Here is a 12,504-nt window from a genome sequence, read left to right on the forward strand (position 1 = left end):
GAGATGTGGTGAGGAAATTGTGAAACTGCATTTAGTTTAAGATCAAGTCATTATAATTTGTTTTAAAAATATAACGTTTTGCAATATATACAAATATTGAATCATTGTGTTATACCCTGAAAACTAATGTTGTATGTCAGTTATACCTCAATAAAAATAATGTTTAAATTGCTTTCTTTTTGGTGCATTGGCACAAGAAATTAATCTCAGCATAAGAAAGCGGGGGGAGGTTTATGCTTTTCCTGTTTCTCTATTTAATTTTTTTCTGTGATTAAAAAATGGTAAATTCTTATTTCCACAGTGCACTGAATGCCAAAATTTCAGTAGTTATCAGTGAATACTTATATCCTTATCAATATATTATAAGTCACGTAGACTGACTTTGAACAAAATCACTCAACCTGTGTTTCTGAGCGTAATACTTATGTATACCCCAGATTTGGAGTCGCCTAGGGCTAGGTTTCTCCATAGCAATTTACCTATTGCTGGGTCCTAAAAATCACATCCTAAGTCAAGCGAAGAACTCATCATCCAGCAACAACCAGATAATCCTATTACAAAAAAAACAAGATACTCTCACCTCAGTTGTTTTGGGGGGAAAATCTACCTTGCATCCAGGTAATTGGATCAATAATGGGTGATAGTCCTGGCCACAGGATTGCTGCCTTCTGATTCTCTCTGATGTCATCCAAGCTTTTCACTCTTAGCACCTGGTTCAGATGTCCTTTTGGAATTGTTCTTACCTCTTCTTGTTTAAAAATCGCCTTCTCGAACTAGAAGGACTCCCAGCTAGGATATACAATGATGCACTGGGGCTTTGGGGGGAAAAAAAAGAGGAAGATTGGCAACAGATGTTAGCTCAAGGTGAATCTTTCCCTGTAAAAAAAAAAAACAGGCTTTAAAAAAAAAAAAAAAAAGGAATCCTGCTCTGCCAGCTCTCTGAAAAAAAGAAAAAAATCTCCTTCTCCAGTATGTAAAGTGTGATTCAGATGGAGTCCTGCATGGACTTAACAAGAGTTCCGGTTCTTATGATTTCAAACTTCTTTCAGAGCTCATTCTTCCAACTTTTAAAGCATAGAGCTAAATCTAAGGAAATGGGCTATTTTAAAACTTTTAAAGTTGTTCTTCAGTGGGCTTTTGTCCATAAGTGAGTTGAATTTATCAGATTCATTCATTCAGTGATATTTAATGAGCTACTATTATGTACAGGCACTATCCTAGGCTCTGGGAATATCAGTGAACAAATTAGACAAAACTTCTGTCCTCATGGAGTTTACATTCTAGTTGGGAGGAGACAGACAATAAACCACAAGCATAATAAGTGTATAAATAATAGAATATGTTAGAAGATGGTAAATGCTATGAAAAAGATGGGCGGAGTCAGGGGAGTTGGGAATGCTTAGGGTAAGGGGCTATAATTTTAAATGGGGTGGTATAGGTAAGCTCATTGAATTGACAAATTTACCTGTAGTTTGGGTTGTGTTTATGTTTTCATAGCAGTTTAAGGATTATAAAACAATATTTAGGACAGATATTTTTAATTACCATTTTGCAGAGGAAGTAACAAAGGCTTAAGGAAGTAAGCTAACATGGCCAGGGTAACAAAGCTAGAAAGTGGTAGAGCTAAGCCTTGAATGAGATCTTCTGACTCTAAGATTAGTGCTCTTTCCACTCTACTGCACTGTCATTAGTTCATATGAAAAATAATATAGTAACTGCCTCCTAAAAGAGCAGTATGCACTAACTCACCTTGAGGCATGATCTGTATTAATAATAGGGATTTTAAGTGCCTTGCCTACTTCAACCTGGCATTTAGCTGTTCGGTTTGATTTTTAGAGATTTTCTTTAGATGCTGTTTCTTGCTGCTTATTTTTAAGATTACTTTGAGCCAGCCCTGATGGCCTAGTGGTTCAAGTTCCACACGCTCCGGTTTGGCAGCCCAGGCTCGGTTCCCTGGGCACAGAACCACACCACATCATCTATCACCCAAGCCATGCTGGGGTGGCAGCTCACATAGAAGAACCAGAAGAACTTACAACTATATACAACTATGTACTGGGGCTTTGGGGGCGGAAAGGAAGAAAAAAGGAGGAAGATTGGCAACAGATGTCAGCTAAGGGTGAATCTTCCCCTGCAAAAAATAAAAGATTACCTTTTATTTTGCTTATTGTTGTTGCTGTTGATGTTAGAAGAAATAATAAAGATTTAAATATTTTTCTATGTATGGGTGTGGAAAGACTTATAAATGCCTTGAAAATATTCTTGTATGTTAGGTATAAATTTTGGTAACCTGATTCATAAAGTCATTATTATTTCAAATACGTAGTTTATGTGTATATTTTTCTAGGTTTTATTATTTCTCCATTTCTAATATTGTGGAATAAACGCAAAATACAAATATATGTAGTTTAAAAGAATAATTAATAAGGCAAACTACTGAGTAGCCATTTATTTATTTATTTAAACCAGCACTCTGTAAGTCGTCTCGCTTCCTTCCTCAATCAAAACTCCTTCCTTCTTCCACAAAGTTAACTACTATCCTGACTTGAGAGAGAACTTTTTTGGCCTTTTTTATAGTGTTATCGTCTACATGGGCAAATTCATTCCTAAAGCTATGGTTTAGTTTTGCCAGTTTTTGAACTTTATTGAGTGAAAGTATCTTGTACATACTCTCAGGTGACTTACGTCTTTTGCTTAAAATTATATTAGTGTATCAGCTATGTTGTTATGTTTAGCTATTGTTGTTCATTTTCATTGTGGTAGAATATTCCACTGTATTACTATACCGCAATTTATTTATCAATTCTGCAATTGATAACAGTTTGGAATATTTAGTCTTCCACTGTTGGGCTATTATGGACAATGTTGCCATGAATCATTTGTATATGTGTCCTGGTGCACATATGTAGACATTTCCTTGAGTATTTATCTAGGAATGGAATTGCTGGATTGGAGGGTATGCATATCAACAAATTTATTACAAGGTGCCAAAGTGTTTCCCAAAAGGATTATAATAATTTACACTCTTGCTAGCTATGTGTAAGGGTTCTCATTGCTCCACATCGTTACCTACAGTTCAGGCTACGGTTTTTGTCAGTCTCATGGGTGTGTAATGATATTGATTGTGTTTTATTTGTGTTTCCCTGATTACCAAGGAGGTTAAACACCTTTTCATATGTTTCCTAGCAATTTGGATTAACCTCTTTTGTGAACTATCCAAGTCTTTTGTCCTTTTTTCTGTTGATTTGTAGGATTCTTTATATATTCTAGATGGTAGTCCTCTCTGTTACAAAGGTCTTCTTCCACTCTGTGGCTTGTCTTTTCACCTTCTCAACAGTGTATGTTGATGAACAGAAGTTTTTAATTGTACTTTAGTCAAACTTATCAACGTTTTCCTTTATGGTTTGCAGTTTTTCTATTACATTTTTTAAAAGTCCTTCTCATCCATTCTATATTATCTTCTAAAGCTTAATAATTTTGCCTTTCACATCATGTCTTTAATCCACCTGGAATTGAGTTTTGTGTATAGTATGAGAGTAGGGGTCCATTTTCATGGGTTTTTTTGAATATTAATAACCAATTATCTTGGCACTATTTATTGAAAAGTCTATTGTACTCTTTACTGATCTGCAGTACCTCCTTTGTCATATATCAGTTTTTGTGTGTGTGTGTGTGGCTATCTGGTTAAAGAAATCTCCCTCAATTCCTGGTTTGCCAAGAGTTTTCAGTCATAAATGATAAAATGTTGAATTTTATCAATTTTTCTGCATTTATTCATATAATCATATTTTTCCACCATTTGTTAATGTATTGAACTGCATTAATTTATTTTCAAATATTAAATCAGCCTTGCATTTCTAGGATAAATCTAGTTTGTAATGTATTATACATTTAATATTTTGCTGGATTTAGTTTGCTAATAGTTTTAGTTTTTTTTCCTTACATTTATTTTTATTCATAAGATTGGCCTATAATTTTCCATTTTTATATTGTCATTGTTGTATTTTGAACCCAGAGTTATGCTAGCCTCGTTATATGAGCTAGATATACCTACTCTTATTTTATACTATAAAGTAGTATGTGTAAGATTGTAATTATTTTTACTTAAGTATTTGGTAGAACTCACTTGAAAAAAAAACAACAAAGCAAACAACTTTTGTAGGCCTGGTCATTTTGGAGGGAGGATTTTAAATTTTGGATTCAATTTCTTTAATCATTTTGGAATGATTTAAATTTTCTATTTCTTCTTGAGTTAATTTTGTTAAGTTATATATTTTTAGGATATTTTCCCATTTATGTAAATTTTCAAGTTTATTGGCATGAAGTTGTTCATAATATTCTTATTTTTTTAATGTTGGCAATAATTGGAATTATGACTCCCTTTTTTTATTCCTAATGTTTCTGCCTACTCTTTTTTCTTTTCAAATAGTTAGTATTTAGCTTTATGATACTCTTAATTTCTTCTCTTTTCATTGTTTTCTTTCTACTTTGTGTTTATTTTTCTGTCTTTTCCACCTTCTTGAGATGGATGCTTAGCTCAATAAGCCTTCCTTCTTTTCTAATATATGCATTTAAGACTATAAGTATGCCTCTTAGTACTGCTTTAGCTGCATCCCACATGCTTTGTATGTAATATTTAATTTCCATTCAATTACAAATATTTTCTAATTTCTATTATAATTTCTTCTTTAATTTGCAGGTTATTTAGAGCCATATTCTCTCAGTTTCCAGGTAGTGAAGTCATCAGGCCCTGGAGGGTTTTTTATGAGCAAGTTTTTAATGATGAATTCGATTTCTTTAATATAGAGTTTCTCAGTCTTGCAACTACTGACATTTGGGGCCAGATAATTTCTTATTATGGGGGGACTTCCTGTGCATTGTAGGATGTTTAGCAACATCTCTGGCTTCTGCCCACTAGTTGCCAGTAGCACTTTCCAAATTATGACAGCCAAAAATGTTTGCAGATATTGCCAAATCTCTTTTTGGTGGGGGGAGGAATTGGTGGCAAAATTACCCCCAGCTGAGAACCACTGCTTCATAGATATAAGGCTATTCCTGTTATCTATTTCTTGTCAAGTGAGTTTTTATAGTTTCTGTTTTTCAAGGAATTTTTCCACTTCATCTAAGCTATCAAATTTTCTGGCATAAAGTTGTTCATGATATACCCATATTATTCTTTTAATGCCTGCATAGTCTGTAGTGCTAACTCCTCTTTCATTCTTGATATTGGAATTTGTATCTTTCTTTTATTCTTGATCTATTCAAAGAAGCAGCTTTTGATTTCATTTATCTTCTCTATTGTTTTTGTTTTCTATTTCATTGATTTTTGCTGTTATACTTATTATTCCTTCTTTATGCTTTCTTTCAGTTTAATCTTTTCTTTTTTTCTAGGTTCTTAGGATGGGAACCTTAGGTCACTGATATGAGACCATTCTTCTTTTCTTTTTTTTTTTTTTTTTTTTTTTTTTTTTTAAAGATTTTATTTATTCATTTTTTTCCCCCCAAAGCCCCAGTAGATAGTTGCATGTCATAGGTTCACATCCTTCTAGTTGCTGTATGTGGGACTCGGCCTCGCGTTGGACGGAGAAGTGGTGCCTCGGGGCGCGCCCGGGATCCGAACCCGGGCCGCCAGCATCAGAGCGCGTGCACTCAACCGCTAAGCCACGGAGCCGGCCCTCTTCTTTTCTAATATAAGTATTTAATGCTGTGAATTTCTAAGTACTGCTTTATGTGCCTCCCACAACTCTCAATATGTTGTGTTTTCATTTTCCTTAAATTCAAAATATTTTTCACCTTTCCTGTGTGATTTCTTCTTTGACCTGTGGGTTATTTAGAAGTGTGTTGGTTACTTTCCAAATATTTGGGGGAATTCCCAGATATATATCTTTTCTGTTGTGGCCAGAGAACATACTTTACATGTTCCAATCATTTCAAATCTATTGAGACTCATTTTATGGCTCATAATATGATCTATCTTCATGAATGTTCCATGTGTGCACTTGTAAAGAATATGTATTCTGCTGTTGTTGGGCAGTATGTTCTATAAATGTCATTTAGACCAAATTGGTTCATAGTATTGTTAAAATATTCTATATAGTTTTGATTTTTTAAATCTGTGTATTCAATGAATTAATGAAAGAAGAGTGATAAAGTCTCTAAGTATAAACACAGACTTGTCTGTTTATCCTTTTAGATTTATCAGTTTTTGCTTTATGTGTTTTGAAGATCTATTTTTAGGTGCATCTACATTTAGGATTGTTATGTCTTTTTCATGAATTGACCTCCTTAACTATTATTCAATGTCTGTCTTTATCCCTGGTAATATTCCTTGTTACAAAGTCTTTTTTTTCTTTCTGATATTGATGTAGCCACTCTAACTTTCTTTTCACTAGTGTTCATATCGTATATCTTTTTCCATACTTTTACTTTTAACCTATTTATGTCCCCATCTTTTAATAATGCACATTGTACATCTTTTCCACTAGATTTTTTAACATGTTAATCATAGTTATTTTAAAGTCCTTGTCAGATAGTTTCAACACCTGAGTCATCTCTGAGTCTGATTCTCTTGACTTCTTAACTCCTGACAATAGTCTGTTTTATTGCTTTCCTGTCTTGTAAATTTTTATCAAATGCTGGACATTATGTATAAAAGAACATTGGAGATTGACATAATATATATTATTTATGCCTAGAAATAGGCAGGCTTTTTCTTCTGTTAGGTTATTAGTATGGAGGATTGAGTCAATCTAGTCTAGAGTTGAGCTCGGTTTGTCTTTTGTGGTTATTATCGTTACCTTCAATGCACCACTGACTTCAAATTTCTTTATCAATAGACTCCTGCTACCTCATGCTTAGTATGAAGCCTGGAGTGCTGTGTGACTGCAGCATGGAAGGCTTAACTCTCTGTGTTCTTGCTCCTCCTCCCACTGTAGTCTGCTGATGCGTGTTACTTGGTGAAAGGCATGGGATGGAGTTTGGGATTCTCTTGCTCTATCCTCAGTCTTAGGCAGTCCCTATACACTTGGTCCTCAGAGGTGGGGCTTTCTCAGTGTTTCTTCCCCTTCCCTTATTAACAGTCAAACTTTGCCAGATTAGTCTTGAGCAAGATTTTCTTCCACTCCAGCAGCAGACAGCTTTTGCTTCTGATTTTCCTCCAGTGGCAACTAATCTTTGCCTGGGACAAGGTAGCTGGAGTGTTTTCTCTGCCTCCCCGAGCAGCTTTTGCTTCATATGAGAGAGAGAGGTTCACAAATGGATGGGATTTCTTGCCTGTGTGCCGCCAGAGTTGGCTATCTCAAGTCTTCTGCGCTACCTCAGTCTGTCTCACAAGCACCCAGTGGAGGCTTGCAGAAATAGCTGGCAAGTGAATGTGGACTCCCCTTGTGTCTAGGGCTCTCAGATATTCTAAATGGTTATGCTAGCCCACACTCAGCATTTAAGAGCTTGAAACTTTCAGTTGTTTTCTTCCTACTTGCTTTTATGGCTACCACCTCTCCCTGCCATACTCTGTGAAAGAAGAAACAGTTTGGGTGTCCTGTCTCAACTTAGGGGGGCTTACCACCCTTTGGAATTCATTTCACCTCTGGGCTCAACTCTTCTTCCTCGGAGTATATAAAAGGATAATCTAGGTTAAAAGATGACTTTCTTGAGTATTTTTTTTCAGTGCCTTATACCAATTTCTTTAGTAATCTGAGAAGAAAATTATCAAGCCTTGTCTATTTGAATGAATCTAGCATATTTTCTCTCTCATTAAGGTGGTAAACATGAAACATCTTCTTACCTAATTTTATATCTTGGTTGTGATAATAATTGTTAAAAATTACTTGCTTTGTTTTGCTTTCAGACCAGTGAGTCAGATTTGAAAAATAATGAATGAGTCTTTCATAACAATGATTTTATGCCTTTGGAATACCTAACTCAACATTAAATAAATCAACATTTCAGAAGAACTCTTTATTTTGTTTTATTAGCCCAGGATGTGACATAAAGAGGCTTGCAGTTGGTTGAATTTATGCAAGTTGTTCAAAATATGAAGATAACTACTTTGTTTGTTTTTCCTTATGTTTCAGGTATCGGTGGTAATTTGGTGGCCATTCAGGCTAGCAGGATTTCTACCTACCTCCATTTACATAGCATTCCAGGAGAACTGCCTGATGAACCCAAAGGTTGTTACCACCCATTTAGAACTTTTTTTGGCCCAGGTATGTGCTTATGGATTTTTCATATTTTATTTCAGGAACTATTCCTCTCTGAGAATATAGGTAGGCAACATTTGTTGAATACATATTTTATCTGTGAATGTTGCACAACTTTTCTATTTCTGAGAGCTAAATAGATTTAAATTTTTTTTTCCTCCCCAAAGCCCCAGTACATAGTTGTATATTCTAGTTCTAGGTCCTTCTAGTTCTTCTCTGTAGGACACCACCTCAGTATGGTTTGATGAGTGGTGTGTAGGTCCGCACCCAGAATCCGAACCAGTGAACCCTGGGCTACCGAAGCGGAGCACGTAAACTTAACCACTATGCCACCGGGCCAGCCCCTAAATAGATTTTAAATAGAATAGATTTTGTTCACTAAATCTCAGTGATGTCTCAGTGATGTTGACATTGGAATGTCTTTCTCTGGGATGTCTTGTTTATGAGTCAGGAAAGAGGAACCTTATGCACACAAGTAAGCATTGCTAGGTGATTTAGGCAGACAAATGTACTGTCTTTCCTGTATGAATCTTTTTGGTCTTTCTAAACATAAGTGTTTGATCCCAAACAAACAAGATGAGAGGTGATAACCTCAGTTACAAAGAACACTGTGTTGTTTATGTCACCCAGACATGTGATTACCAAAAAACTAAGACCACAATTTTAAACCTCACAATTCTTGTCACATTTTTTCTGATGAAAATAAATGTAATTATTGACTTTTGAAGTCAATAATGACAATCAGAAATGCCCAGCCTTGTAATATCAGTGAAAGAACTCTAAAGGAAAAGTAAAATTAAAACATTCCAATATTTTAAAAACTTTATGTTTTTCTTTTGTCTTCCCTCTGTTTTTATGATAGATATTAAAGTCTGACCAATGTTCTTCATAGCAAGTTTTTATCAACCACCTTTCATTTAATTAACATACAACATACAGTCAAAATTTCAAAGAGTTAGGTAAATTGTAAATAGCTGAAATTTATTTTTAGCAATTGAATTTTACGTGATGCTATGCAATATAGTAACTAGAAAATAATTCTCAAATTTTAATAACTGTGACCTATTATTAACCAAAATATGATTTTAACAACTTTTACATTTTATATTACAGGAGTAAATAATAAGTCTGCTCAAGTTCTGCTGCTTTTAGTGATTCCTGGACATTTAATTTTCCTCTACACTATTCATTTGATGAAAAGTGGTCACACTTCTTTAACTGTAATCTTCATAGTGGTATACTTAATTGCCGCTGTGTTACAGGTAAGAGTTAAAACCTCTTGCAACCTCTTTTATGCTCAGACTGCTGTAAAACTATAACTATGTAAATCTAAAAGCACACGAGATATTTTAACATTTCAAAAATCAATGGAATGCTTTTGTGTTGATTTGATCTTCTTTAAACCAATAAGCTCAGGACTACTTTTAAAATGAACTGATAAATAGAACCTTTGGATTTCCTGTTTCCTGGATTCCATGTCTTCCTTTTTTTGTTGTCTTGTTTTGTATGAACACGTCTTCTAATAGATTCCTGAGAAAGAGTGCGTAAGAGTAAATTTTTTGAGCCTTTGTATGTTGTAAAGTACTTTGACACCATCAGGTTGACTGGATGTAGAGTTCTGTTTCTTTTAGAACTGTGAAGGCATCGCTTCATTGCCTTTTCACTTCTGTTACCATTGAGAATAGTCAGGTGTTCTCACTGCTGACCTCATTGTACATAAGTCCTTTTGTCTCCCTGGAAGCTTGCGAGATCTTCTCTTTTTTCCTCTTGTTCTTAAATTTCATGTTGACCTGGTTTGGGTGAATTTTGTCTGTTTTGTTAGTCATTGTTTGACACTTTCAATCTAAAAATTCATGTTCTTTAGTTCTAGGAAAATTTTTTGAATTACTTCTTTGATGATTTTTCGCTTTCCTTTCTTTCTGGATTTGTATTATTTGGTTCCTGGAACTTTTGCATTAAATTTCTTATCTTTTCTTATTCTTTATTTCTTTACCTTTTTTCTCTTCTTTCTGGGAGATTTCTATGCCTTTCTAAATCTTTTCTCTGTTGTGTCACTGAGGTTTCTGAAGAGAGTGGAGTTGAATGCATACGCTAAACTTGCCATCTTTATTATTAGGCTATTAATTTTAAAATTTAAGAAAATTGAGTTTATTTTCAAAATGTGACAAAATTTAAAAATTAAATAGTACTAAAGGGGTCTGCCTTTCCAATCACATTCCTCAGAGACAATAACTTTGAAATATTTTAGCTGTTTCTTCTGATATTTGTCTATAAGTTTTAAAGTAAGATAACTAAACTTTAGACTTTTGCTAATAGAAGTTGAGGATTTGGAGGCTATTATAACACCCATCTTTCCCATATAGTTATATCACAATTTTTTGTTAAATTTGTCATCAGTGTTTGTATGATTAGGCCTATGTAAACATTGTTTACTCTAGAGCTAGATGGTATACTAGGATTATATTTCCTTTTTGTGTACTTTATTTTTCTTGGGATTAATAACTGCATTTTTTCATTTGCATCATTTTCCGTAAACTTATCCTTAAGTTTTTCCAACTGTTTTCGTTTTATTTTAGCTTCTTAGGCTTGGCTTCTTGTTAAACTCTGTAGGATTGTTACCTCTCACAGTGAGAAATCCTAACCCCTTAAGAGATGCATTCAAATAATTCTTTGAAGAGGTAACATTTGAATTTGGCCTTCAAGGAGTTTGACATGTAGGAGTGAGGTTAGAGGATAGGTATGGAGACATTATTCCAGACCAAAGAAACTGCGTTAATGGCGATGATAATGAAATTAAGTGACATTTACAGTTTCCTGTATGACCAGCACTGTTCTAAGTCCATTACATGTATTCACTTAATTCTCACAAAAACTCTATGAGATTTGTTCTTTTGATGTAAATCAGTGATTTTCAAAGTGAAGTATATGCAAAACAATCAACTGTGTACAAGAATAAAAAATTAAAACTTCTATTTATATATTTTACCTCATTTGTTTAAAATGTCTATTTTCTTCTGTTTTTATGATTGTTTTGTAATAAACATAATGTTATCAGCACAGGTTAAATAAGTATGCTCAAATATTTTATACTAAAAGGGCTAAATAATCTAAAACTTTTGGAGATTACAGAGTTTAAAGCATAGAGATGAGAAAGCACAGAGATCGTGCCAGAAAGAGAAAGTAGTTTATACACAGCATCTAACTAAGAGGAGGGAGTTGATGAGATAAGGTTAAGAAGGTAGATTAGGGTTGATGTAGAGAGGTCTTAAATGCCGGGCAAGGGAGACTAGAATCTGCTCTTAAAATAACAGAACTCTTACGACTTAATTGAGATTTTTAACTTTTCTATAATGCTTTATAATGCCTGAGATTGTATTAAAAATCATTCATTTATTCATTCAGTAAACGTCACATTCTACTAGATTCAGAGATGGGTTTTAAATCCCAGGATGAATAAATTCAGACCCTATCCTCAAGGATTCAGCCTGGAGGGAAGTCTACCACATGAACAAATAATTATGTTATAATGTATATAATATAAATTCTGGGGATAGCTACATATAAAGTGCTTTCAGAGCTTGGAAGAAAAAGCAACTAACTCTACCTGGGAAGTAATATTTTTCTACTGTTCAGTAGGGACAAAATTTATTTCAAATGCTTTTTTACTGCTGGCCAACTTGATTGCTGTATATGATATGGTCATTTATTATAATTTATGTTCTCTGTGTGTAAGTATTATGAAAAAGATGCATTCCTCAATCCCATGGGAAGTGTTGAGAGACGATTCGTTGCTCTGTTGATAAGCATGCCATTTTTAGAGCATATTCCTCTTGCAACTCTACCTCTTAGTCTCATGGATTAATATAACGTGTATGTTTATGGTTCAGTGCCAACATGCCATCATGCATTATGTTATTTAAGTCAATGAAGGATATAAGTATTTTTTCTGAATTTATAAAAATATTAGATTTCAACCTATACTCGCCGTATATCTACATGTCTTTTTTTAACCTCTGACCTAAATTCTGACAAGTGAAAGTTGAAAAACTGGAGTGGAGGAAAGAGTAATTATTAATCTCTCTGTGTCACAGTTACCTCCTCTCTAAAATTTTGAGGATTAAATGAGTTACTTATATAAAGCTTGCTACGTACTAGATGCTATATAGGTGTTAGCTGACACTGTTGTTGTTATTAAAAATAGAATTGTAAGTGGTGAACCATTGATCTCTGATGGTGATTGGAAAATATTTTTTCTTTATTTTGTAGTGTTGATTGAATTTTCCATATATGTATCTTTATTTTTTTT

The 12,504-nt window shown here is 34.0% G+C and overlaps 1 protein-coding gene across 2 annotated transcripts in view; it reads left to right on the forward strand.

The window, feature by feature from the left end:
• Positions 1 to 12,504, forward strand: part of SLC41A2 (solute carrier family 41 member 2) — a 126,554-nt gene that overhangs the window by 89,124 nt on the left and 24,926 nt on the right. For both annotated transcript variants that reach the window (XM_004418052.3, XM_087449010.1), the window contains exons 9-10: positions 8,073 to 8,204; positions 9,312 to 9,460. In XM_004418052.3, coding sequence (XP_004418109.1) covers positions 8,073 to 8,204; positions 9,312 to 9,460 — 281 coding nt within the window. The remainder of the gene's footprint in view (positions 1 to 8,072; positions 8,205 to 9,311; positions 9,461 to 12,504) is intronic.

Source organism: Ceratotherium simum, chromosome 25 (genome assembly GCF_057802395.1).
Source record: "Ceratotherium simum simum isolate JZ-2026a chromosome 25, ASM5780239v1, whole genome shotgun sequence".
Taxonomy (NCBI): domain Eukaryota; kingdom Metazoa; phylum Chordata; class Mammalia; order Perissodactyla; family Rhinocerotidae; genus Ceratotherium; species Ceratotherium simum.